This window comes from Callorhinus ursinus, unplaced genomic scaffold (assembly GCF_003265705.2).
Source record: "Callorhinus ursinus isolate GAN/ISIS: 27379988/994484 unplaced genomic scaffold, GSC_fseal_2.0 scaffold52, whole genome shotgun sequence".
Lineage (NCBI taxonomy): Eukaryota > Metazoa > Chordata > Mammalia > Carnivora > Otariidae > Callorhinus > Callorhinus ursinus.
This window is the reverse complement of record NW_027397114.1, coordinates 8,731,880-8,754,068: the sequence shown is the minus strand read 5'-3', so window position 1 is coordinate 8,754,068 and position 22,189 is coordinate 8,731,880. Positions and strand designations below refer to the sequence as shown.

Sequence of the window (22,189 nt, the reverse complement as noted above, 5' to 3'; positions counted from 1 at the left end):
CCCCCCCACCCCTGGCTGGGCACCAGCTGGACTCAAGAAGGAGGAAAAGACACTTAGTGGAGACAAAATATTTTATTATCACAAAGTTTGGCTACAGTGAGAAAGTGGGGGCAGAGGTGGAGAGTGAAGAGCTGAGCATTCCTCTCATATACCCCGTCACGTAAACCCCCCCACATCTTCCCCTCCGACACTCCCAGTCCCACCCCCCACCCCCCCAGCAAGGCCGATACATGGGCCTCTGCCCGGCCCTTGAAGAGTCAGAATCCTGACCCTAGTGAGGCTGGGGCAGGCATCAGGAGCCTGTCATTGTTGCTCGAGGGCATCCAGAAAGATGAGAAACGTCAACGATGCCCGGGCTCCCCATACTGGAAGTCAAAATATTCCTGAAAACATCTTAAAAACTAGATCCCCCCAGCAAATTCGTGGGACCCCAGGGTCAAGCCTCCCCGCTCTGGCCACCTCCCGCGGGGCCTAATGCTGGTGGCGAAGGGGACGTGCGGAGAAGCAAGATCTGGCGCACGGGGCATGCGCAAGCCAAGCTGGCGAGGCCAGAGCGAGGGGGACCCAGGAGGGGAACGCTGCTGTTTAAATATTAAACAGGGTTGTCTTGTCTCCCACATGGGAGACTTCTTGATGCTTCCAGGGGCCTCAAGGTGGGTACCGCTGGGGTAGGGAGTTCACTGGGGTTCTTCCCAGTGCCCACCGTGGAGTCAGGCCAGGGAGCAGTCACAGGAACTCAATACGCGGTATTTACCTATAGCTACCTCCCAGTCCAGGGGACAGGAAGACGGGGGCTTTTCTCCCTGCCACAAGCAGGAGAATGGAACTTGGAGACGGCAGGAAGGACCCGAGAGACCGGGGCTCCGTCCTGCTCTTCCTTGTCTTTAAATATTAGATTTAAATAAGCATAAATATTAAATAAAGATAAATACACTGGTTGGGGAGGGTTTTGCTCAGGGTTTGGCAAAGCAGCGCAGAGCGCGGTAGGCCAGCTCCAGGAAGCTCTGCAGGCTGGAGGCCACCAGGACCCCTCCGGCCCGGCGCTGGAAGGCCGAGGTGAAGGTTGGCGTGGTGCCCTGGCTGGGCGGCACTGCCTGGGCCAGCCCCAGCTCTTCCATCTGTGGGGGCAAAGAGGAGATCAGCACTCAGGCCCTGCTGAGTGGGCGTGATTAAGGAAATGCGAAGGGCTGCGGGGCCCTTCAGGCCACACGGTTAATGGTGGCCTTGAACCCAGGTCTGCATCAGGGCCCAGGGACCCGGCTCCCGCCCTCAACTTAGGGAGGGTGGGGAAGGGCTGGCAGCAAGAGGGCCCTGAGAAGGCTCCCACCCTGGCCCTAAAGAACTGGGACCCCCAGGCTTGCAGCCTGGTCTTTGGGGACCAGCTCAGTCCAGGCGCCTAACACTTGCCGCTCCCAGGGGGGCTTACCTGCTGCCAGATATTGAAAGCAAAGTCGCTGATGTCCAGCTGCAGCATGTCCAAGGTGGGGGCTAACTCGGGGGTTATCCCCGCCAGAGCCTGCAGGAGGCCCTGGTAGAGGACGAGGCCGCTGTGGAGTTGATGCAGGCAGCCCGTCTGGGGGGGGTGGGGAGGCGGAGTAGGGGAGTTAGGGGCTGCTGCCCGGAGCACTCCTTTCAAGGCCCAGAGGTCCAGAGAGACTTCCAGACCATTCTTCCCTCCCCTCCGCCCCCTCCTCCCCTCCGGAACCTCACCAGCTGCAGGGCCTGGCTGGAGCAGCTGCTCAGGGGAGGCTGGGGGATGCCCAGAGCGTGTCCGAGCAGCACCAGCTCCTCGGGGTGGCACAGCTTGTGGGTGGCACACTGGGGACAGGAAGGATGCTGAGTGAGGGGGACCTGATGGGGCCCGGCTGCTCCTGTTTCCCAAGTCCTCCCCGTTTCTCCAAGGTCTTCCCCTCCCTCAGCATCCCTCTCCCAGTCCTGGGGGGCTGCTCAGCCCCATTCTGCCCTCTGCTGCGATCCTGGCCATCCGGGCACTGTCCTCGAGACACTCTTCCCCCAGTTCCTAGCCAGCCGTCCACGGCTCCACCTCTCCTGATGTTCTTCCCTGTCCCCCTGGGTCTCTGGTCTCCCACGCGCCTCCCTGATGATGTCTTCTCGACATTCCCTTCCCCTCCCTCAGCCTTCACCCCTTCCTCCCTCCCTGCAGCTCTGCCCTCTGGGTCTTCTTTCCTCCTGCACCCCTGTCCAGCACCCGCGTCCCCTCCGTGCCTCTCCCTCACCAGCCTCTCCTGCAGCACTGTGCCATCAGCCTGGACCTTCCGCATTTGCTCCAAGCACTTGAGCAGGAAGCTCTGGGACGGCGAGCTGGTCGGGCGCAGGGGGGTGGCTTCTTGCACTAGCCAGAGTGCGCTGTGCCACAGCAGCAGCTGAAGGGCTGACAGCAGAGCAGGGGCGGGGGGGGGGGGGCCCGGGGGGCGGGCGGTCCCCCCCCGCCCGGGGCCCGGGGCCGGGGCCCCGCCCCCCCCCCCCCCCCCCCCCCGCAGCCCCTCGGCCACTCCAGCCTCCCTCCCTCCCTGGGGGCCAGGACACTCACCCGTCAGCTTCATGGGGCTCTGGGCAGCAGGCTGAGCAGAAGGTCTGCGTGGGTCGGCAGGCTCTGGGCTCTGGCAGGGACCGGCTCCAGAGGGCCTTTATACAGAAGCCCATGGAGGCCTGGGAGGAAATTACCTGGTGCCACGATGGAGGCTTAGTAATGACTTCCCAGGATTTATGCAAATTTGGCGTCCAGGACAATGCAGGGGGGCTGGGACAAGAAGCTGTTTGCGAAAGTTTTGTGAAATTGTGGAATCCCTGATCCTTCTTTGACGTCTAGTCCCCCTCAAACTCTCTTCCTCCCCTCAGCCCCACCCAGGCCCGAAATTGCCCCAGGGTGTTTGATCAGAACCGCTGAACGAAGGCTGAGCCGCTGATAAAAGCCCTGGAGGCTGGAGGCTGGTCAGACTGACCCGGGAGGGTTGTGTGTGGGGGGAGAGGCAGGCCTCCAGGCGGCCCCTCCCTCCCTCCCTCCCCTGGCGGATCAGGGGGAGCAACCCCCTTGCACTCTCCCTTGGGATTCGCAAGCTACCTGCTCCCGAGACCCCAAATTCTGAGAAGGAAGAACCTAGCTGCCCCCATTTCTACCCCCCCAAACTCCCAGGAGGCTGCCTTCCCGAGTCCCTTCCTGAGGGGCCAGGGGCCTGAGGTAGGGACATTGGGGTCTTGCCTCCTGTCTCCACCCCACACTTTGATAGGCATCGTCCCAGGTTCCTGTCCTGAACTGGTTAGCTGGGAACTCCCCAATCCCCCCTGTGACTCATTCCCTTAAGCCCCCGGAATCCTGGCAGAAACCAGAGGAAACCGGATGTCTGTCCCAAATGAAGCAAGACCCTTGAGGCTCTGGGTCTCTTGGTTCACCTGACCTTGCCCTTCCTCCTCCTCCCCCTGGGGTTCCCCTCCCTCCAGTGGTGTCCCAGCGCTTTGGAGCTGGGGGAAGGTCTGTGGCCTGTGGCTTCCCTGGCCAGGTTCCCCGCCTGCCCGAGTGTGTGCTGCCCTGAGGTGGAGGAGGGCTGGGGGTGAGAAAGAAGGAACTGCCCCAGCCTCGAATCCTAGAACCGTGCAAGTCTTGGGGTCTGTTCTACACCCTGTGAACTGGGCCAGAGAGGGAAGTGCTTGCCCAGGGTCATGGCTGGCCGACTCAGAGTTACCGCCTGAGCCTTCACCTCAGGCTTGAGGGTTTCCTACAGGCCATGGGGCCTGCCTAGAGGTCCGGCCGACCACACCCAAGGGTGTCACTTTCTGTCCCAATTTACCTCAGCGCGGGCCAAGGAACAGACACCTTCTGATGAGGAGTGGGTGTGTCCGCCTGGGTGAGGCCATCTCTGGGGCGGGGGTGCCCCCTGGTGGCCAAAGCTGGCAGGGACTTCACCTGCTGATCTGTCCACCTCCCGTCTCTTGTCCCCAGTACACCGGGAGGCTGGGGCCCCTCACTCCACCTCACGCAGGTTGGCCACCGTGCACGGACTGAGGCCAGCTCAGTGCGCGGCTCTGCGAGAGCAGAGGGGTGGGTTTAGAGCTGTGGAGGGCAGGACATTCACTTTCGCAGCCACGCCCCTTCACCCTCCCCCAAAGAACCCCCAGAGGACTCAGCTGGTCCCAGACGTTATGCTGAGCACTCTCCATTCATTATCAGGTGTAGGCCTTTCAATAAGTCTATGAGGAATGTACTAGAACCATTTCCCCTTTTACAGAAGATGAATCTGACCTCAAAGAGGTTGAGTAACTTGCCCAAGTAGCAGAACCAGGGTCTGCCCTGTGCTGCAGTCTTAAACTCTTTAAAAAAAAAAAAAATATTTTTTGGGGGGGGAGGGGCAGAGGGAGAGGGAGAGAGAGTCCCAAGCAGACTCCCCGGGAGCATGGAGCCAATGTCGGACCTGATTCCACCACCCTGAGGGCAGGGCTGGAGCCAAAGTCAAGAGTTGGACGCTCAACCGAGTTACCCACCCAGGCGCCCCTTAACCATCGAATCTCTTAACCAATGTTTGGCCTTCCTCACCCACGGCCAGAGTGAGTGACCCAGACTCTTATCTTCACTTACAGTTCAAATGTGTAGGACGTTTGTTAATTCTAACGAGGGTGGCCAGAATGGCGAGAGGACTCAGGATCACAACTTGAAGAAAACGGGCTGTCTTGAGTGGGGAAGCGAAGGAGGGGGTTGTTGTCTGCTCTCAGGGACTGGAAGTGGGACAGGGAGTGCAAGCCACAGCCAGCGAGTTTTCAGCTCAACGGAAGGAATGAGCTTTTCCAGCGGTCAGAAGTGTTAGAAGATGTAGGGGGCTGCTCCCGTCCCGGGAAGTGTCCCGGCCTCCATTCCGTGGGGGAGAGAATCCAAATGTTGGCTAGCAGTTATTGGACACCTCTCGTATGTCAAGCATCTTCCATCACACTTTTCGTCATTTCATCCTACAAACCGAGTGGAGGGGTGCGGATTACTCCTGTTAGAGACAAGGGGCAGCCTCAGGGAAAGGAAGGGTCTTGCCCCAGATCACAGAAGGCCTCGGTGGCCCAGCCAGGCGGGATGTGCAGTCAGGCTCCCCCAGCCCACACCGTCCCCATTACACTACCCTCCTGTTCAGGTAGCTGTTCTTCTTGGAGGATGATGGCTCCATCCAGATGTCGGCCCTACCCATGGGACGATAAAGACAGGCAGGGCTTGTTACTGGCCCTGTTGCACAGGCTGAGCTAGACCAGAATGATCTTCTGGCAAAGGGCCTGGCTCCGGAGACCTCTGGCTGTCATTCTGCCTTCCAGCTTCCTAAAGGCTTTCCCAGGTGTTTCTCAATGGCTAGAACTGGTCAGCGACTTCCCCTCACGCTTCCTGTTTTCATCTGGTACTGGACTTGGAGCATCTTTCAAAGGGCTCTGGGGTGACTCATTTGTTGCAGACTCAGCCTGTGAGCCAAGATATGGACACCTCGACTCAAGAATGGGTTTTACATTTTTAAATGGTTGGGGGAAAAAATCAAAAGTCTCTTTCCTAACATGTAAACATCATATGAAATTCAAACCCCAGTGTTCTTAAATAATTTGTTCACATATTGTTTATAGCCGCTTTCAAGAAGGGCAGAACTGAAATGAATAGTTGTGACAGACCACATGGCTCATGAGCCTAAAAAATGTGCAATCTGGCCCTTTGAGAAAAGTTTGCACACCATATACACAGTCCCTGGGCACCAGGAGACACACAGAGCTGTCCTCTGGGGCATTGATTGTCAGAGCAAATAGACGCGCACCAGTCAGGAAAGGGCTAAATAAATCATGGTCCATTCATACCGCATATGCATCCCCCACCCCCGCCCCAAGCCCTCAAGGAATAAAAAACCGTGAAGAAAGGAATTTGCTTTATTTACGCTGTTTCGAAGTGCCTAAGACAGTGCTGGGCATGGTATCAACACGACTAGGTCTCAAAACCGAGACTGAGTGAAGTGAGCAAGTTACATTCATGTGATACAACATTTAAAAGATGTAAAAGCGCAAAACACTACTATATTTTGCATAACATAAGGTATAAAAACATAAACTGGAAGGCTACCCACTGAATTCATTGGAGTGCCTGCCTCTAGGGAAGGTTGGGAAGGGCCTGGAAAAGGAACAAGATGGGCTTCCAACTGATCTGTAATGGTTTTCCTTGGTTGAGAAAACTTGAAATGATAACCAAATGTTACCATTTATTAAACTTGTGTGGAAATACATGGGAATTTGTTATGATATTCTTCATGCTTCTCTGTAGTTCTCTAATTAAAAAATAGAACAAAACAAAACAAAACAAAAAACCCAGAAAGTGAACACAGTGAACTCTCCAAGCATAAAAAGGACACTAAGCTTCTCCAGGAAGAGAAAACCAAGCCAATGGGTATGAATTACAGGAAACTTCCAGACGGCGAGCAGACAGAAAAACAGCCCATAGACTCAAGGTGGGTGAGAACCAGGAAATCATGGCAAATGACCCCGGCTCTCTGGACCAGGGTGACACACTCTCCAATCTGTTACCAACCAGGAGAGGGTCTGAGGCACTTTGGGCCAGGTGCTAACTTTAAGATTTATAACCTTGGGGCATCTGGGTGGCTCAGTCAGTAGAGCGTGTGACACTTGATCTTGGGGTTGTAGGTTCATGCCCTACGTTGGGTGCAGAGATCACTTAAAAATGAAGTATTTTTTTTTTTTTTTTGGAGAGAGACCGCATGCACTCAAGCAATCACGTGTGTGTGGGGGGCGCGCAGAGAGAATCTTCAGCGGGCTCCACGCCCAGTGCAGAGCGCCACGCAGGGCTTGATCTCACAACCCTGAGATCATGACCCCAGCCGAAATCAAGAATCAGATGCTTAACCAACTGAGCCACCCAGGTACCCCCAAAATAAAGTCTTTTTTTTTTAATAGTTTCATTACATTGAGAGGTGGCAGTAGCTTTTTAAATGAAGCAGGTGATGCCAGATCACTGTGACCAAGGCTGGCATGGGATCAGGAACAAAAGCAAGGCCTAAAACATGCCTTTAGTGGAAATTAGGGATACTGGGGGATGAAAATCTTCAGTTGGTGATGAACAGAGCATACCTTTCCTAACAAGACTTTATTGGACCCAGTGTGCCAGGCACTGGGCAAAGCCCCAGGAGGACACAAATGCCTCATGCTAAGAACTTGCAAGTCAGGAAGGTAAGACTTTCACACCACCTCCTGAGTATCTGATCTCAAGCGAGTGTTCCAGAAGCCAGGGGGATGAATCATACTGCGAGGCAGGAAGCCTGGAGTAGAAATCCATGGGGTGAAGAGCCAGAGCACGGCTGGAGAGGGAACCCAGTTAAGCAGAGGCGGAAACCCCCAAGGCCGTGTTCAGGTAACAGCACTTGGAGGGAGCAGAGAACATGTACAGCGGCGTCCCAGGGGCTGCTGGGGGACACAGCAATAATTCAATGACCCGAGATGGGGAGCAGTGGTGTTAGGAGCCGGGACTTCAAGACCTAAGCAGACACATCCCCCCACCCCCACCCCCACAGCTGGAGTAAGTGGGCGGGGCCACAGGGAGCCCCCTCCTGCCTGACCCAGGTCCGCTCTCTGGGGGGTGGCGGGGGGTGGTGGTGGGGAGCTTGTCTCCCATTTGGTGAGGGCCAACTGGGCAAAGTCCAGGCTCTCCACCTCCAGCAGCAGACGTGTCAGAGCCCCTCCTCTCCTCCGCAAACCCCACCTGAGGGCCATCCTCTAGAGCTCTAGATTTCTAACTTTAGAGCCAGGGCACAGAGTCTAATCCTTTATTGGACAGATGTGGGGAAGGAGACCGAGGGGTTTAGTGACTTGCCCAATACTGGCCAGCCAGTTAGAGAGGAGAGAGGCCCTTCTGGTGCCAGATTAGCATCCCTTCACCCTGCCCTTGGCTTCAGCCTCATCCACTGTCACCCTGGGTGATTACACTGGGCTAGTCCTCCCAAGACCAGGAAAGAAAAATCTGGCTCTGTCAGTACTACAGGTGTGAGAGCGAAGTACAGTCATTAAATGATGCACAGAGAACTTTGGAGAACTTTTTATTGTTTAAAAATCATAATTGAAGCTTCAAAAAACATACAACCCAACAGGTGTCCCAATTCCAGTCCCCGACTCCCTGGAGAGCACGGGGCTATTCCCTCCCATCCTGCTGCCCACACCACTAGCCAGGACCCTGCCCTGGGGAGGCCTCCTGCCCACCCTCCTGCCCACCGTGCGCTATGTCACCGGCTCGGGAGGGGTCCTGGGGTGAGGTGGGGGTGGCTGGCTCCCTGCACCCCTCACCCCCTGCACATACGCAGTCTGTGAGACATGTAGGGGAAAGGGGCCAATTCCCCGGGCAGGGGACCCCAAGGGGGAAAGATAATGAGCCAGTCCCCACTCACTCCACACCCCTCCCCAGCCCCCCAGCTCAAGGAAAGCTGTCATCATCATCTTCTGCCATCTCCTTGGCAAACTCCAAATCTTGCTGTTCTCGCTCACGCCGTTCCTGGGGCAAGAGGTGGGGTGAGGGCTGGGCTGCTGGGGACCAGTGGGGCTCTCTCACACAGTGCTTCACCCAGCCCAACCCACCCCGAGGTCAGGGACTGCCAAAGCTTCCGAGCTGCTCTGAGCCCTTCCAGAAACCACCTCCCTCTTCCCTCTCTGTAGGGAAGTCTGACCTTTCAGTCTTCTCTAAAGTAGAAGGCACCTTACCTCTGCAGACTCCAAGTCCTTGTTGTACGATTTGGGAGGAAACCTCATGGCCTAAAGCACAGCAGAGAGAGGAACAAGATGAAGAGAAGGCATGCACTTAACTTGCGCTTATTGTGCTCCTTCTGTGTACCGGGCACCGCGACCTGAATAAGGTTATTCGCTCTCCAGTGGAGTCTAGCGGGGAGCGAGGCATGCAAGCGAATTACTACCACACCACGCGCTAACTGCGAAAGGGAAGAATCAGGAGACCCCGGAGGTATCAGTGACTAGCGCTCCTGAATGGGCAGGGAGGGGGACTGGCAGTGAGGAGGGAAAGGGGGATAGGAACAGACTGGTGTGCGCATGGGGGACAGGCACTCCAGGCAGAGGTTTCAACGTGTGAAAAGGCCTGGCCTTCCCTGAGCATAGCATTTACCTGATTTTTTTTTTTTTTTTAACTTATTTGAGAGAGAGAGAATGAGACACAGAGCACATGAGGGGGGGGGGTCCGAGGGAGAAGCAGACCCCCCGCTGAGCGGGGAGCCCGATGCGGGCCTCGATCCCGGGACTCCAGGATCATGACCCGAGCCGAAGGCAGTCGCTCAACCAACCGAGCCACCCAGGCGCCCAGCATTTACCTGATTTTAAGCAAGGCAACAACATCCCTAGTTTCTTGGGGCAACAAGAGACCAGGAAAAATGTGACACATGGTACCAGCCCCCAAGTCAGTGCCTGCCACAGGAGAAGGGCTTAAGAGCCTTTTGTGGAACTAGACAGCCACCCCGCCTTCTCCACAGTTCGGACTTTACTAAGTGCCTTGCGACACTGAATGCATTTAATGTCACCAACCCTGAAGCACGCAGGGCAGCTCCTCTCACTCTCACCATCAGCTTCGCAGATGGAGAAACAGTCTCAGAGAAGGTGAATGACTCCAATTTGGAAGCAAATCTGGAGCCCTGCACTCTGAATCTGCCTGGTCCCCTGGAAACCAGGCCCTTAGAAGCAGTCAAAGGTCTTCCAGGCCCACATGCCAAGTCCCTTGCTCCCCCTGGGCTCCCTGCCCTGCCATTCAGCGACTTTACAGAGAAGGGCCAGGAACTAGGCTAATCTCTGAGGAATCCCTGAGTGCTGCCAAACCCCGCTCTGCAGCCCCAGCTTCTCACCTTGACGGACATGTTGTGGATATCGAGGCAGAAGGAGATCCGCTGGTGGAAGGCCAGCTGGGGCTCACGGGTAGAATAGATATCAATCATCTCTTTGGACTGGACATAGCCCTTCTCGTGGTTGATGCTGGCCTCAATGACGCCATCCCGGATGGCCTGCAGGTCCCCAAGGAGACGCAAAGTCACCAGAGAGCCCATCTTCTAGATCCGAGAACATCCTGTTCCTCCTTATACTCTCACACGCTCACTCGAGTATACATTCTCTCTGGAAACTTCCTGGCTTCACTCTTAAGACTGGCACTCCCTGAAAAGACCACGCAACCCCCTCCTTGACCAATCTCCTCTCATTCCCGCCCCCTGAAATGCGGCAGGAGCGCCGTAAGCGCAGCCCCCGAGCCAGCCCCACCTTGGCAACAATGAACTCCGCGTCCTCCGGGCTATCCAGCTGCAGCTTCTGTGCAATGTCAGCCAGGGAGATTCGGGAATACGAGAGGCTGATCATGCGCACACCTGGGAAAGGGAGGAGCAGTGGGGTGGGCGTGGTGGGCACAGCCCCTTCACCCCCCCATGGACACCCCTAGGGTTGTCCCCATCCCTTGCAGAAGTCTCTTCTGGGTCCTGCTCTTCCAGTGGCCCCTCAGACTCCCATCTGCACCTGTCTTAATGACGTTGTGCCGCAGTCGGATGATTAGGGTATAGGTCCCATCTGCTTGAAACTTCTCCCCAAACTGGTCCAGGACCTGGTTGAACTTGGCTAGGTTTCCGGTCCTGACAGCTGGAGGGGGAGAGGAGTGGATCAGATGATGCCAACAGGCAAACCCACCGAGGAGGCCATGGCGCCCGGGGTCTGGCCAGCTCTGGGAGCGGGACCAGCCTTACCTTGAGTCAGAAGGAAGTAGGGCATGAGTGAGCGCTTGAGGGATGGCTGACGGAACTGTAGCCGGTCCGGGATCTCCCCGAGCAGCAGCTCCACCACAATCAGAAGCTTGTGCACCTGGTGGTGGGTGACACGGGAACACAGTGAGCAGGGAGCCTCAGCAGAAGGGAGGAGGGAGAGAAATGGGGCTTCAGTGCAGTCAGACACACTGCGAAATGGGGAAAATGACCCTACAATTAGGCCCATGCAGAGCTGGGCATGCGCCTGGAGCCAGGTCCTGGGAAGAGCTGCCCCTTTGACCACACTTAGCCCTAAGTTCCACAGCACACCACGCTGCAACGGAAACACTCTGGAAGTTCAGGCCAGATGGGCAGGTCCTGTGGCTCTGAAACGGTGAGGGGACAGGGCCCAGAGGTCTAGGGAATGGAACAGGATCAGCCAAAGACGCTGGTTAGGGATGTGGATCGTTACTGGAGGAGAGGAGGTGAGTGTGGAGAACTCGGCACCTGGCTAGAGGCAGGAGCGTGGGAAGGGGATGGGCAGAACCTCAGCGAATGGGCTGTGTACGGATGCAGGAGGCTAGCTGGGAAATCCAGAAGGAAATCCTTCCTTCTCCATAAAACTGTGAGGGATTTCTGAAGCGCCTACTGTGGACTTGGCACCAAATGAGGAAAACTACAACGGAGGGGATGATGCCAGCGATGAAGGAGCCGCCTACCAAGCAGGACGGATAGGGCCGTATCACGTGATAGCAAGAGTCGTAAGGGAAGTAAGGGGTTAAGATGGGTGGTGTGTTGGGGCGCCTGGGTGGCTCAGTCGGTTAAGCGCCTGCCTTCAGCTTAGGCCACGATCCCAGAGTCCTGTGATGGAGCCTCGCAGTGGGCTCCCTGCTCAGTGGGGAGTCTGCTTCTCCCTCTCCCTCTGCCCCTCCCCCCTGCATGTGCTCTCTTTCTCTCTCCCTAATAAATAAATCTTTTTTTTTTAAGATTTTACTTATTTATTTGAGAGATAGAGTGAGTGAGAGAGAGAGCACACGGGCAGAGGCAGAGGGAGAGGGAGAGGGAGAAGCAGGCTTCCCGCTGAGCAGGGGAGCCTGACACGGGGCTCGATCCCAGGACCCTGGGATCATGACCTGAGCTGAAGGCAGACGCTTAACTGACTGAGCCACCCAGGCGTCCCCCAAAAAAAATCTTAAAAAAAAAAAAAAAAAGATGTGTGGTGGGTGTTCATGCCGACACTCAGCCCCATACACCTGCGATGCTGTCCCGTTCTCTGGAGAATCCAGGAGTGAGGGGTAACCCAGGCGAAGGGCAGAAGTTAAGATATGCCATAAGGATTTGGATGAAGCAGAAAAAGGAGGATGTTCTGGCCAAGGGAACAGACTGGACAAGTGTGAGCACATGTCTCAAGAAGTTTGGAAGGCTTTCATGGGGGAGGCTGGGCCTGTCTGGGGACGTGCTGTTTTGAATGCCAGGCTGAGTTTGGAGTTTGGAGACAGAATGCTAGTCTTCACTCACTATCTCAGAAAAGCTGAGCAACCGAGTCCTCAGTTTCCTGGTCCCTACAATGCGCGGCAACGGTGGTGACAGCAGTGTCATCCAGTGTCACCATAACCCCTGCCTGCCTCCCTCACAAGACTTATAATACTCTCCTGGGCAGGTAATGGGGTGCAATGCAAGCTTCCTGGGCAAAGAGATGGGCCTGGAGCTCATTTAGTCAGGCAGGCGTGTGGAAACTGGGCTCGTAACGGGGAGGAAGACGACCAGAAATGCTAGTGGCTCAAACAAGGGCACTGGTGATAACAGAGAGGAGACAAATACAAAAGACATGGAGGCGACTTAGTGATGGGGAAGGAGGGGTGGGGGGTGGCTCCCGCCAACAGTCTGCTGGCCAAAGACCTCACTCCAGCTCTCTTTGTTCCTTCCTGCCACCTGGCTCTACCACAGAAACCCCTGAAACCTTATCCCTTATCCATCCATAGTGAAGTCTGGTTTGAAAACTCTGCTTTACCCCACAATGCCTCTCCCCAGTACACGACACTGCTTATATACTGATTACCCGTATTTTTAGAAACTTTAGCGTATGTCATTATGTTGTAAGCAATCTAATACTCTGTACACATACCGTGTTATGTCTGAAAAGCCATTCCTTTCTGTGAAATTCTACCCATCTTCAAAAGCCAGATTAAATTTAACTTTCTAAAGATGTCTTTAATTATTTGACCAAAACCAAACCCGTCTTTCTCTGAACTTCTGAACAGAAACAAACCAAATCTTGAAACCAAATCTTGACCACACGGACCTAATCATTGCACATCTCCATCTGGTTCTCTTTCAAGGGCATGAGGAGGTGGAGGTCATGTTAAAGTGGGAACAAAGGTTCATAGTTAGGAAAGCTGGGTCCAAATTCTGGCTACCAGCCTCTGTGACTTTACACAGGCCCTCAAGCCTTGCTGAGTCAACGCTGTTTACCTAGATCACAGCGCCTAATACCAAGGTCAGCACTCAAAAAATACTGTGACTGACAGCTCTCGGGTGGCCAAGATTTATCTGCCCTCGAATCAGTCAGCCTGATGGAGATTTTCTGGGCTCCTCGGCCAAAGAAAACACTGCTCCCAAATGGGCATGTGAGGGACCAGGAAAGAGCCCGGGGTTTCTCAACACAACCCAGGCCCATGACTGGAATGACTATACGGAGCGCCGGGGAAACAGGAATATTCTAAACCTATCTACCAAGGATAATATTCTGAACATAAACCACGGGAGGTGCAGCAGTGTCTGCTTCATGTGCTCTGATCAATGCTATGCACAAACAGACATGCGATGCAACTTCTCTGGATAATGAAGGTTCAGGAGGCCTTCCCGGGCCCCTGCGCAGGGAAGGAGAACGAAAGCATTATCAGATGAGGAAGTGGCGCAGGCATGAGAAGCGCTGCTCACCGTCTGTTTGAAGCCAACAGCTGTGTGCTGAGGGGCCTTGCGAAGGGCATTGGTCATTGTTCTCCGGGCCTCTGAGTACTCCAGCTGAATGGCTTTGATTCGCCCTGGGTGCGGAGGAGAGAGTGCATCAGCAGAACGGCGTCATCGCGTTCAAAGCCCCTCGCAAACCAGAGCGCCGAACGGGCCTCTCAGGCACCAAGTGCCCCTGATTTTCCAGACCTCTGTACCACGTGAGCCCAAGACCCCCTGTGACCCAGGGGCGGGCCCCTCGCTCACCTGTGTAGTAGAGGTACCTGGCCCACTCATTGTTGTTGGCCTGCTCGGGGAACACGGACTTGGACACCAGCTTCTCGGCCTGGTCGTACAAGCTGTAGTGCAGGTAGTTCCGCAGCAGGAGGTTGAGCAGAGTGGCCTGGCCATCTGCGTCGTGCCGGAGCGTGGCCGTCCGGAGCCGAGCGTGCAAGAAGCTTCGCGAAGGCAAGAAAAAGCATGAGGAGGAGAGGAGGGGAGGTAGGGAGAGGAGGCAGAAGAACTGCCTCCAGTTCTTCACCAGAAACAATCTCTCCTGCAAACCCCATTGTTGTTCAAAGAACAACTCTTTGAACGGCTTTGACCTCTCTATTCTCTCAACTGCAAAAAAAAGTAACACAAACTGCTTTTCTGGTTATTCACTGAATCAACTCTCGAGTGTCTGTGGTGTGATGCGCTATTCCAGGTGCACGAAAAGGACACAACTCTGCAATCTAATGGGCGAGACAGCCAACGATCGCGATAAATGAGTGTCATAGGTAGCATGAGAGAGGAGATCGGGGCTGTGGAGAAACAGGGTAAGTGCAGTGGGGAATGCAGGAGGCAAGGAGGATGGGGAGGCAATTTTAAATAGCTTGATCAGGAGAGGACTCACTTCTGAGAAGGGAACCAACAAAGGCTTAAAGGAAGTAGGGAGAGGAGCACTGTCAGCAGAGAGAAGAGTATGCCTGGCATGCCCCAGGAGAGGAGGGAGGCCAGCGTGGCGGAGGAGTGAGTCAGGGGAGCAGGGGGAGGTAGAGTCAAGAAGGCAGTTAGCAGGGGCCAGAGCACGTCAGGCCTCACAAGCTATCATGACTTCAGCTCTTCCCTGAGGAACATGGGGAGCCACCACAAGTTTTAAGCCGAGGAGTGAAATGTTTTCCAGCCTGTCCTTCTACCCTTGACCTACCAATCAATGCTCCCTTGCTGTGGAGTGTAGGGAAGTGCCTGGGGGACAGTTGTTAACCTTGGCGTCAGCCCTTGGCCACCTGTACCTGCGCACCACATCCAGCTTGTCCAGAAACTCATAGACCCGGGCGTGATAATAGTAACACTTTGCGGCCACGAGGTCCAGGGCCCGGCGGTTCTGAGTGCTGATCTTCTGCATCAGATCGTCAGAGATCTTCTGTGCCTGGGGAGGCAGCCAAAAGAGAATCAAGTGGGAGTTCCCCAAAAAGTTAAACAGGGAGCTGTCATATGAGCCAGCAACTCCCCTCCTAGGCATGAATCCAGAAGAATTGGAAACGTATGTTCACATAAAAGCTTGTACACAAATGTTCACAGCAGCATTATTCATAATTATCCATACAACAGGAATATTATTCATCCATAAAAAGGGCTGGAATCCAGATAAACACTACAACACAGACAAACCTAGAAAACATTATGCTAAGTCAAAGCAGCCAGACACAAAAGGCCATGTGTTACATAATTCCATTTATAGGAAACGTCCAGAATAGGAAAATCCATGAGCCAGAAAATGTAGATAAGTAGTTGCCAGAGGCTGGGGTGAGGGGAGAATGGGGAGTGACTACTAACCGTGATGGGGTTTCTTTTTGGGGTGATGAAATTATTCTAGAATTAGTGATGATGGTTGCACAACCTTGTGAACACATCAAAACCCACTGAACAGTACCCTAAGTTTTCTTTTTTAATGTATTTAATTTTGTTAATTATTTATTTTAAGTGATCTCTGCACCCAATGTCGGGCTCGAACTCATGACCCAGAGATCAGGAGTCAGATGCTCTATTGACTGAGCCAGCCAGGCACGCCTGAACTGTACACTTTAAAGGGGGTGAATTCTATCTAAAAACAAACTGAAACCAATTCATGGCAAGAAAAAAACAAAACAGGGAATGGAACAGGGGAACTGTCATTTCTTTCTTTCTTTTTTTTCCAGAAGATCTACTTATTTGAGAGAGCGAGCACGTGGGTGGGCACATGCACACACTCAAGAGCAGGGGTTGGTGGGGGAAGGGCAGGTGGAGGGAGAGAGAGAAGGCTCAGGCAGACCACCACTGAGCATGGAGTTAACTCAGGGCTCGATCCCACAACTCTGAGATCATGACCTGAGCCCAAATCAAGAGTTGGATGCTCAACCGACTGAGGCACCCAGACGCCCTGGACCTGTCATTTCTTGAGCGTGTTCTTTGGACAGTGGCTGTGACTGACAAAGAAGTTGGCCCCAGCCAGAGCGGGGGGACGGTGGCTGTGCAGCATCCACGGAGTCGTTCAGTCCCCTCACCAGAGCTGCCACTCATGAAAATACCGTGAAAACTTACTATATGCAGATCACCGTGCTAGTGTTTTATTTAATGCCAACAATGATGTTGTGAGTTGGGCACCGTCTTCCCCCATCTGACGTAAAGCCAGGAGAAATTAATTTGCCATAAGGTACAGGGAGGATTTGAACTCAGGTTTCTGTCTCTAAATCTCCTTTTCCTAACAGAACCCACCAGACCGGTAGTGTGCCACAGAGAGATGCTGCCACTTCCCATGGAGTCTCAGCAGGAGCCAAGGGGGCTTCCCTGGATGTGGGGTTAGGTACATTTCCACATGCGGGAAAGGGTCGGGGGGACGATGAAGAACCCAGGGACTGCCTCCAGTTCTTCACCAGAGACAATCTCTCCTGCAAACCCCATGAACCGCTTGGTCTGGTCCTGGATACCTCTTTGTAGCGCCTGCTGTTCATCAGGAAGATGACCATGAGGAGCTGTAGGTAGGCTTCCACTTCAGGCAGGAGTGGGGTTGACGCAGCTTTTCCTGTTCGGGGACGGAACTGTAAATCAGCTTCGGTGTCCATGGGCTAGGAGAAGACAGGAATTACTGTGGAAAAGCTCAGTTAGATCAACCAATTAAGAATTATTAAGCACTCATGATGTATTTCAACAAATATTCACTGAGTGCCTATTATATGCAAGATTTTTCTAGGTACTGGGGATATAAAAATAAAGAAGACATCCAAAGGAAGTCAAGGAGGCTGGCAAGAGAAACAAAAAAAAGGCCGACAGGAGTATAACAGACATCTTTACAGAATGGGGACAGAAAAGATATTACGAAGACCCCTCAAAGAGTCTACAATCTAAGTAGAGAGATTAAACCACCACACCTGGAACCACTGCAATTTTATCAGAGAGGGTTTAATAAGGTAATATAATTCTAGAGATGAGGTCAAGAATAATGAGACATAATTTTTTTTTGGTGGGAACAAAGGAAATGTGCGGGAAATTGACATATACATTGTACTTACTATCAGATCTAGTCATCCAAACTGGAACAATGTGCAACAGCACAAAAAGCAAACATGTTGGGGTGAATTCAGAGATATATAGGTTAAAAAAAAATTTTTCCAAGTGAAGTTGGAAGAGGGTGCTTTTCCCTGTTCCCAGACAATAAATTTTTCATCATTCCACCTCAAGAGATTTTTTGAGTCTGTTCTATGGAACAGCCCATGAGCATATAGGGAGATGGCTGAAGGGACAATGAGGTGTGGGAAGGGGCAGGACCTGGACATAAGGGAGATTTTACAGCCAGAAAGGAAAAGGAGAGGTCTTTCCTGACACGGAGTCCACTGCCAGCAACAAACAGACTTTGTCAGCATTCACTATGTGCCCAGGCATAGTTCTAAGAGTCTTACACATATTCCTTTCCTCCCCTTCGTCCCCCAAATCTGTTCGCCACATTTAACAAAGGAAGAAAATGAAGCATCAGGAGGTTAGATCACTTGTCCAAGTCCCACATGTACCAAATGGTAGAGCTGGTTTTCAAATTCAACTCTACCTCCAGAACCTGTGCTCTTAACCACTGTTTGATACGTCCTCCGTGGTGAGGTTTCGGAGGCAGAGAGGTGGTGGTACCTTCTCCTAGGACAATGGAGACACCACCCAACTGGAGGAGAGTGTTGGTGTTGGGGAGCAGTGGGAACTGAGTTTGGTTCAAAGGGTCCTGATTCCCAGCTCTTTTCCCTGACTCAGAAGAATGATACTACAGGGCAGGATGGGTCCCTTGTTAGTGGGCAAATAAGTATTAAAATGAGCTGCTTTGTTTCACCAGTCAGCTACAGCAGGTAATAAGACAGGTCTTTAGGATGAGAAACAATTACATCGAGAGGTGGGGGTGGGGTGTCGTCTGAGGCCAAGCCTGTACTGTTTAAGTGCCTGACTCACTTACCTCTTCCAGGAAGGGCAGCAAGAAGTCTCGAGTGGCATTATTTGAGGTGAAGAAGCCATGCACAGCCTTATACAGAACATAGTGGTTGAGGCGGCGTGATGTGGAAGGTAGCATCCGCAGGGCCCTCAGCACGAATCGAGGCTCCTTGCCCGAAACTGCCTTCTCCAGCTGTTTCACGTGCTCCTTGATGTCTGTGGAGGACCACAGAAGAAAAAATTGTTACTTCTAACTCCTCCTATTCTCCCACCACTCTAGGCAAGAAGTTCTAGGGAACCTCTTTTAAAGGGCAAGATGTAGCCAGTCATTTCTTTTGCCTAATATGGTTAAGCAATACATACTGATGCCATACAATAATTTTAAGACATAACCAAGAGATAAAGAAAAATAAAGCTGGGGTAAGGGAAAGGGTAGAGGGTGACAGAGAGGAAGAAAGGAAAAGCAAAGATGAGAAACAACAAACAAGACAAACACATGGAGGGGTGCCTGGGTGGCTCAGTCGTTAAGCGTCTGCCTTCAGCTCAGGTCATGATCCCAGGGTCCTGGGATCGAGCCTCGCATTGGGCTCCCTGCTCGGCGGGAAGCCTGCTTCTCCCTCTCCCACTCCCCCTGCTTGTGTTCCCTCTCTCGCTGTCTCCGTCAAATAAATAAAATCTTAAAAAAAAAAAAAAGACAAACACATGGAGATTTATCAGTTTTCTAAATAGGAAAAGACTTTCTAAATGTAAACAATGGGAGAAATCACACACACACACACACACACACACACACACACACACACACACACACGAATGATGAACTCCACTCTGCAAAAAATCCTTCTGAATAACTGTGTAAACAAAAATATTTGAAACAAATGTGACCAGAGTCATATTCTTATTTTACAAAGAGCTTGCATAAATTAGGATAAGTAAAAATGAACACAAATAGACAATGCAAAAAGCAGCCAGACAGCTAACCAATATGAAAATATATTTCACTAGCATTTGAATAATTGCAAATGGAAATGTTTTCAACTACCAAACTGGTAACACAGAGGGGTGCCTGGGTAGTGCAGTTGGTTGAGGAATAAGGGAACACATGAATTAGTAGTTTCTTTGTTACCTTTGTACACTTAGCGTAAAGTGCCTGGGTCCCCTTGACATAATAACTAACATTACAGAGGGTTTACTATGTGTTCATCATGTGCTAGGCACAGTTCTAAGCATTTTATTTATTTAAGATTTTATTTATTTATTTGATAGAGAGAGATGCAGCGAGAGAGGGAACACAAGCAGGGAAGTGGGAGAGGGAGAAGCAGGCTTCCCGCTGAGTAGGGAGCCCGATGCGGGGCTCGATCCCAGGACCCTGGGATCATGACCTGAGCCGAAGGCGGACGCTTAACTACTGAGCCACCCAGGCGCCCCGTTCTAAGCATTTTAATCTTTACACTGACCCAGTGAGGTACGTACTATTACTCTCATTTTAGAGATAAGGAAACAAATTCCAGCGCTTGTATGATTAGCCACTATATTGGGTATTCAACAAACGTTTCTGGAATAAATTGAACATTATGTTTATGGATATGTTAGATGAAAGCACACAAAATCATCTGTATTTAGTTATGCCTTGTTCCAAACTGTCTATATAACTTGATCTCAATTACAGGAGAGCAACTCAAAAATTCATAGGAAAAAATGTTAACCATGGTTGATGTTATTCCCTGCTACTTTAGACTTCTCATATTTTCCAAAATTTCTACAATGAAATGTGAACTGCTTCATAATAACAAAATGAAGTGCTTTAGAAGAAACATATGTATGTACCCCGTCACACCTCTGCCACTGGCTATCATTATTTTAGGTAAAACGGTCTTGATTAGATACTGAGCCTGTTGCCCAACTTTAGAGTAGGGGCTGATGCAGTCAACATTACATCCTCAAAAACATCACCCAGGAGCCTAACTTTGCTTATCTCAATGTTTTTGAGCAAGGTTCTCATGCAGTTAGAGAGAAGACCCAATAAATAGTCTGGTTCCACTTGATCCAGAGCTGGGAAAACAGCACCAAGTTCACAGTGGGAAGCTCTCACACTGCCCACTCCAAATGTGGACAGGATGCTCTGAGAAAAGTGAAATGTGAACTTGGAGGACCAAGACGGTCGGTAGTAAGAAACTGGGAAAAAGTACCTAGGAGAAAAGAAATGGGGGGATTGATACATAGTTTAGGTGGAAGGTGAGTATTAGGAACTCAAAGATGACACCTAAAAACTTGAAAGTCTGTAATGTGTTTCAACTTTTTAGGAACAGAAGTAAAGGCCTGAAGGGAGAGAATGAGCAATGGGATCGTTAAGGCACCTTAGTTACAGAAACAGGGAAGCAAGATACTGAGTAGAAAGGCTTCTCTTAGGGGAGTTTCCCAGAGGTAGCTAAGACAACAGAAAACTTTTGTACAGTCTTAAAATTCAGGGGCCAGTATTCTGCGTCACCCTGACCCCCCTTTCCACACATAAATACAAACACCGGTTTCTAGAGGAACCAATCACATACTGGGGACGTTAGAATCAGTTCGGTGGATGTAAACAGAGTAGGTCAGAGAGGACTTAGAAGAGGGAGAGAGTCCACAGGCCCAGTGAGACCCACTTCTAGATGCAACCCAGGTAAGGAAGGAGGAGGTATGTTCAGGGAGAAATCCAGAGCCTGAAGAGATGATTCATTATTGGGGCTGGAGTCAGGAGTGTCAGGGTGGTAGGGGCCGGGCACTGGGGGTGAGCCTAAGGAATCGGGGGTGATGGAATCTGCGCTGGGGTCCCGAGGACAGGCTGGATCACCGGGGCGCTGTCATCCGTGACCACGGCACGTCCCCGGCCCGGGCTCTCGTACCCTCCAAGGTGACGGTGTCCAGCTCTCGCTGGGAGTGCTCAGCCGCCGCCGCCGCTTTGCTGTCAGGCTCCCCCGATGACCCGCCACCCGCCGTCGCCTCCTCTTTCATCTCCACATCCTGGGGGGTCGGGGGCGGCGGTGGTTCTTGTTCCCCTCCGCCCGGCGGCGGCTTCGCCTTGTCCGCGCCGCGGCGCCGCGCCGAGCCCTCCTGTTTCATGGCGCCCGGGGTCGCGGCCTACTCCGGGGACCGAGACCAGGGCCTCGCGTGAATCCTCGCACCAGAGACCAGGAACCGAGCCGGGCCTGCACACAAGCGCGGGCTCGCGACGGGCCGCACGATGACGGAGCAGCTGCAAACCCCTTCCCGACGCTGGGCCTTCTGGGAAACGCCAGGCCCGGCAGGCCGAAGGCCGAGTCCACAAAAGGAAAAGAAATCAACAGCCGAGGTGCAGGATGGAGGCGGATCTTCGAGGAAGGAGCTGGGAGGAGCTTGTATGCGTCGGCCCGGCATTTGGAGAGCTTCAGTGTGTTATTTGATTCTATGTTCCTCTGGAGTGCTTTTCCATGCGCGTCCACGAGATGTCCCCTCAGGCTCCAATGTGGGTTACATCGGAGTCTTAAGAGCACTGTAACCAGCGTGGAGTAAGGCCTATCGCCGCGCAGGGCGTGATGACGTCATGAGGCCCCACCTCGCTCAGTCTGCGCCCCCCTGCCCTCCGCCCTCTGTTTGGGGGTCTCGGTCGAGATTCTCGAGGCTTGTACTCGACCGCCGCCCAGTGCATCCCGCGCGAGGGAAGAAGCCGCGAAAGGGGGATGTGAGCACCGAACTGGGGAGTAGGAGAAATCATTGGGATTCAGACTTCCTTGTCAGATTTTAGCAAGAGCTAAAAATAAGGCGTAAAATCCGGCAGCCTGGGAGTGTGGACGGGGGGAGAGTGCGTTTGTGTACAAGCACTGCAGTATAAAATACACGGGTCCACTCTCTGTACGGCCCAGAGCTAGCACGTTCGGGGCGTCGAGTCATTAAAAACAGCTCCAGAATATAGTCTGCTGGAGGCTCTGCTCTGCCGTGTAGGGTGAGGTGGGAGGAAAGCAGGTGGAAGCCCCTATTGGCAGAGGCTTCAGGAAGTCGGTCGGGGCGTCTGGTTGCATCCAGACAGACACCGTAGTGAAATGGGGAGCGGAATAATAGTG

General features: G+C 52.8%; 2 protein-coding genes across 5 annotated transcripts; both read right to left on the bottom strand.

Moving 5' to 3' along the window:
* Positions 1 to 53: 53 nt before the first annotated feature.
* On the bottom strand, positions 54 to 2,706 carry CSF3 (colony stimulating factor 3). 2 transcript variants are annotated; one of them, XM_025859409.2, is made up of 5 exons: positions 2,552 to 2,706; positions 2,238 to 2,392; positions 1,711 to 1,818; positions 1,427 to 1,573; positions 54 to 1,118 (listed from the first exon to the last, which is right to left on the bottom strand). In XM_025859409.2, exons 1-5 carry the CDS (start codon positions 2,562 to 2,564, stop codon positions 954 to 956), a joined length of 588 nt encoding a protein of 195 aa, XP_025715194.1. In that variant the 5' UTR covers positions 2,565 to 2,706; the 3' UTR covers positions 54 to 953. The 2 variants fall into 2 exon arrangements, with proteins under 2 accessions (XP_025715194.1, XP_073739805.1); XM_073883704.1 differs by lacking the exon at positions 1,711 to 1,818.
* Positions 2,707 to 8,053: 5,347 nt separating this feature from the next.
* PSMD3 (proteasome 26S subunit, non-ATPase 3) lies at positions 8,054 to 21,404 on the bottom strand. 3 transcript variants are annotated; one of them, XM_025859350.2, is made up of 12 exons: positions 20,996 to 21,404; positions 18,139 to 18,329; positions 16,637 to 16,774; positions 14,963 to 15,099; positions 13,956 to 14,146; positions 13,680 to 13,783; positions 10,743 to 10,857; positions 10,519 to 10,638; positions 10,270 to 10,373; positions 9,864 to 10,019; positions 8,722 to 8,772; positions 8,054 to 8,547 (listed from the first exon to the last, which is right to left on the bottom strand). In XM_025859350.2, the coding sequence occupies exons 1-12, from the start codon at positions 21,210 to 21,212 to the stop codon at positions 8,245 to 8,247; spliced, it is 1,827 nt and encodes a 608-aa protein (XP_025715135.1). In that variant the 5' UTR covers positions 21,213 to 21,404; the 3' UTR covers positions 8,054 to 8,244. The 3 variants fall into 3 exon arrangements, with proteins under 3 accessions (XP_025715135.1, XP_025715136.1, XP_025715137.1); XM_025859351.2 differs by having other exon boundaries at positions 8,054 to 8,544; XM_025859352.2 differs by having other exon boundaries at positions 8,303 to 8,515; positions 20,996 to 21,398.
* Between the last annotated feature and the right edge of the window lie 785 nt (positions 21,405 to 22,189).

Bases quoted from the DNA above. Each gene is read 5' to 3' on its own strand.
- CSF3 (XM_025859409.2), bottom strand. The intron at 1,574-1,710 runs GTGAGGTTCCGG...CACCCCCCCCAG, and splicing joins CCAGCCAGGCCCTGCAGCTG to ACGGGCTGCCTGCATCAACT. The intron at 1,119-1,426 runs GTAAGCCCCCCT...TTGCCCCCACAG, and splicing joins CTTTCAATATCTGGCAGCAG to ATGGAAGAGCTGGGGCTGGC.
- PSMD3 (XM_025859350.2), bottom strand. From the start codon at position 21,212: ATGAAACAGGAGGGCTCGGCGCGGCGCCGCGGCGCGGACAAGGCGAAG. The intron at 13,784-13,955 runs GTGAGCGAGGGG...CTCCGCACCCAG, and splicing joins CAGGTACCTCTACTACACAG to GGCGAATCAAAGCCATTCAG. The intron at 8,548-8,721 runs GTAAGGTGCCTT...ACTGGTCCCCAG, and splicing joins AGGACTTGGAGTCTGCAGAG to CAGCCCAGCCCTCACCCCAC.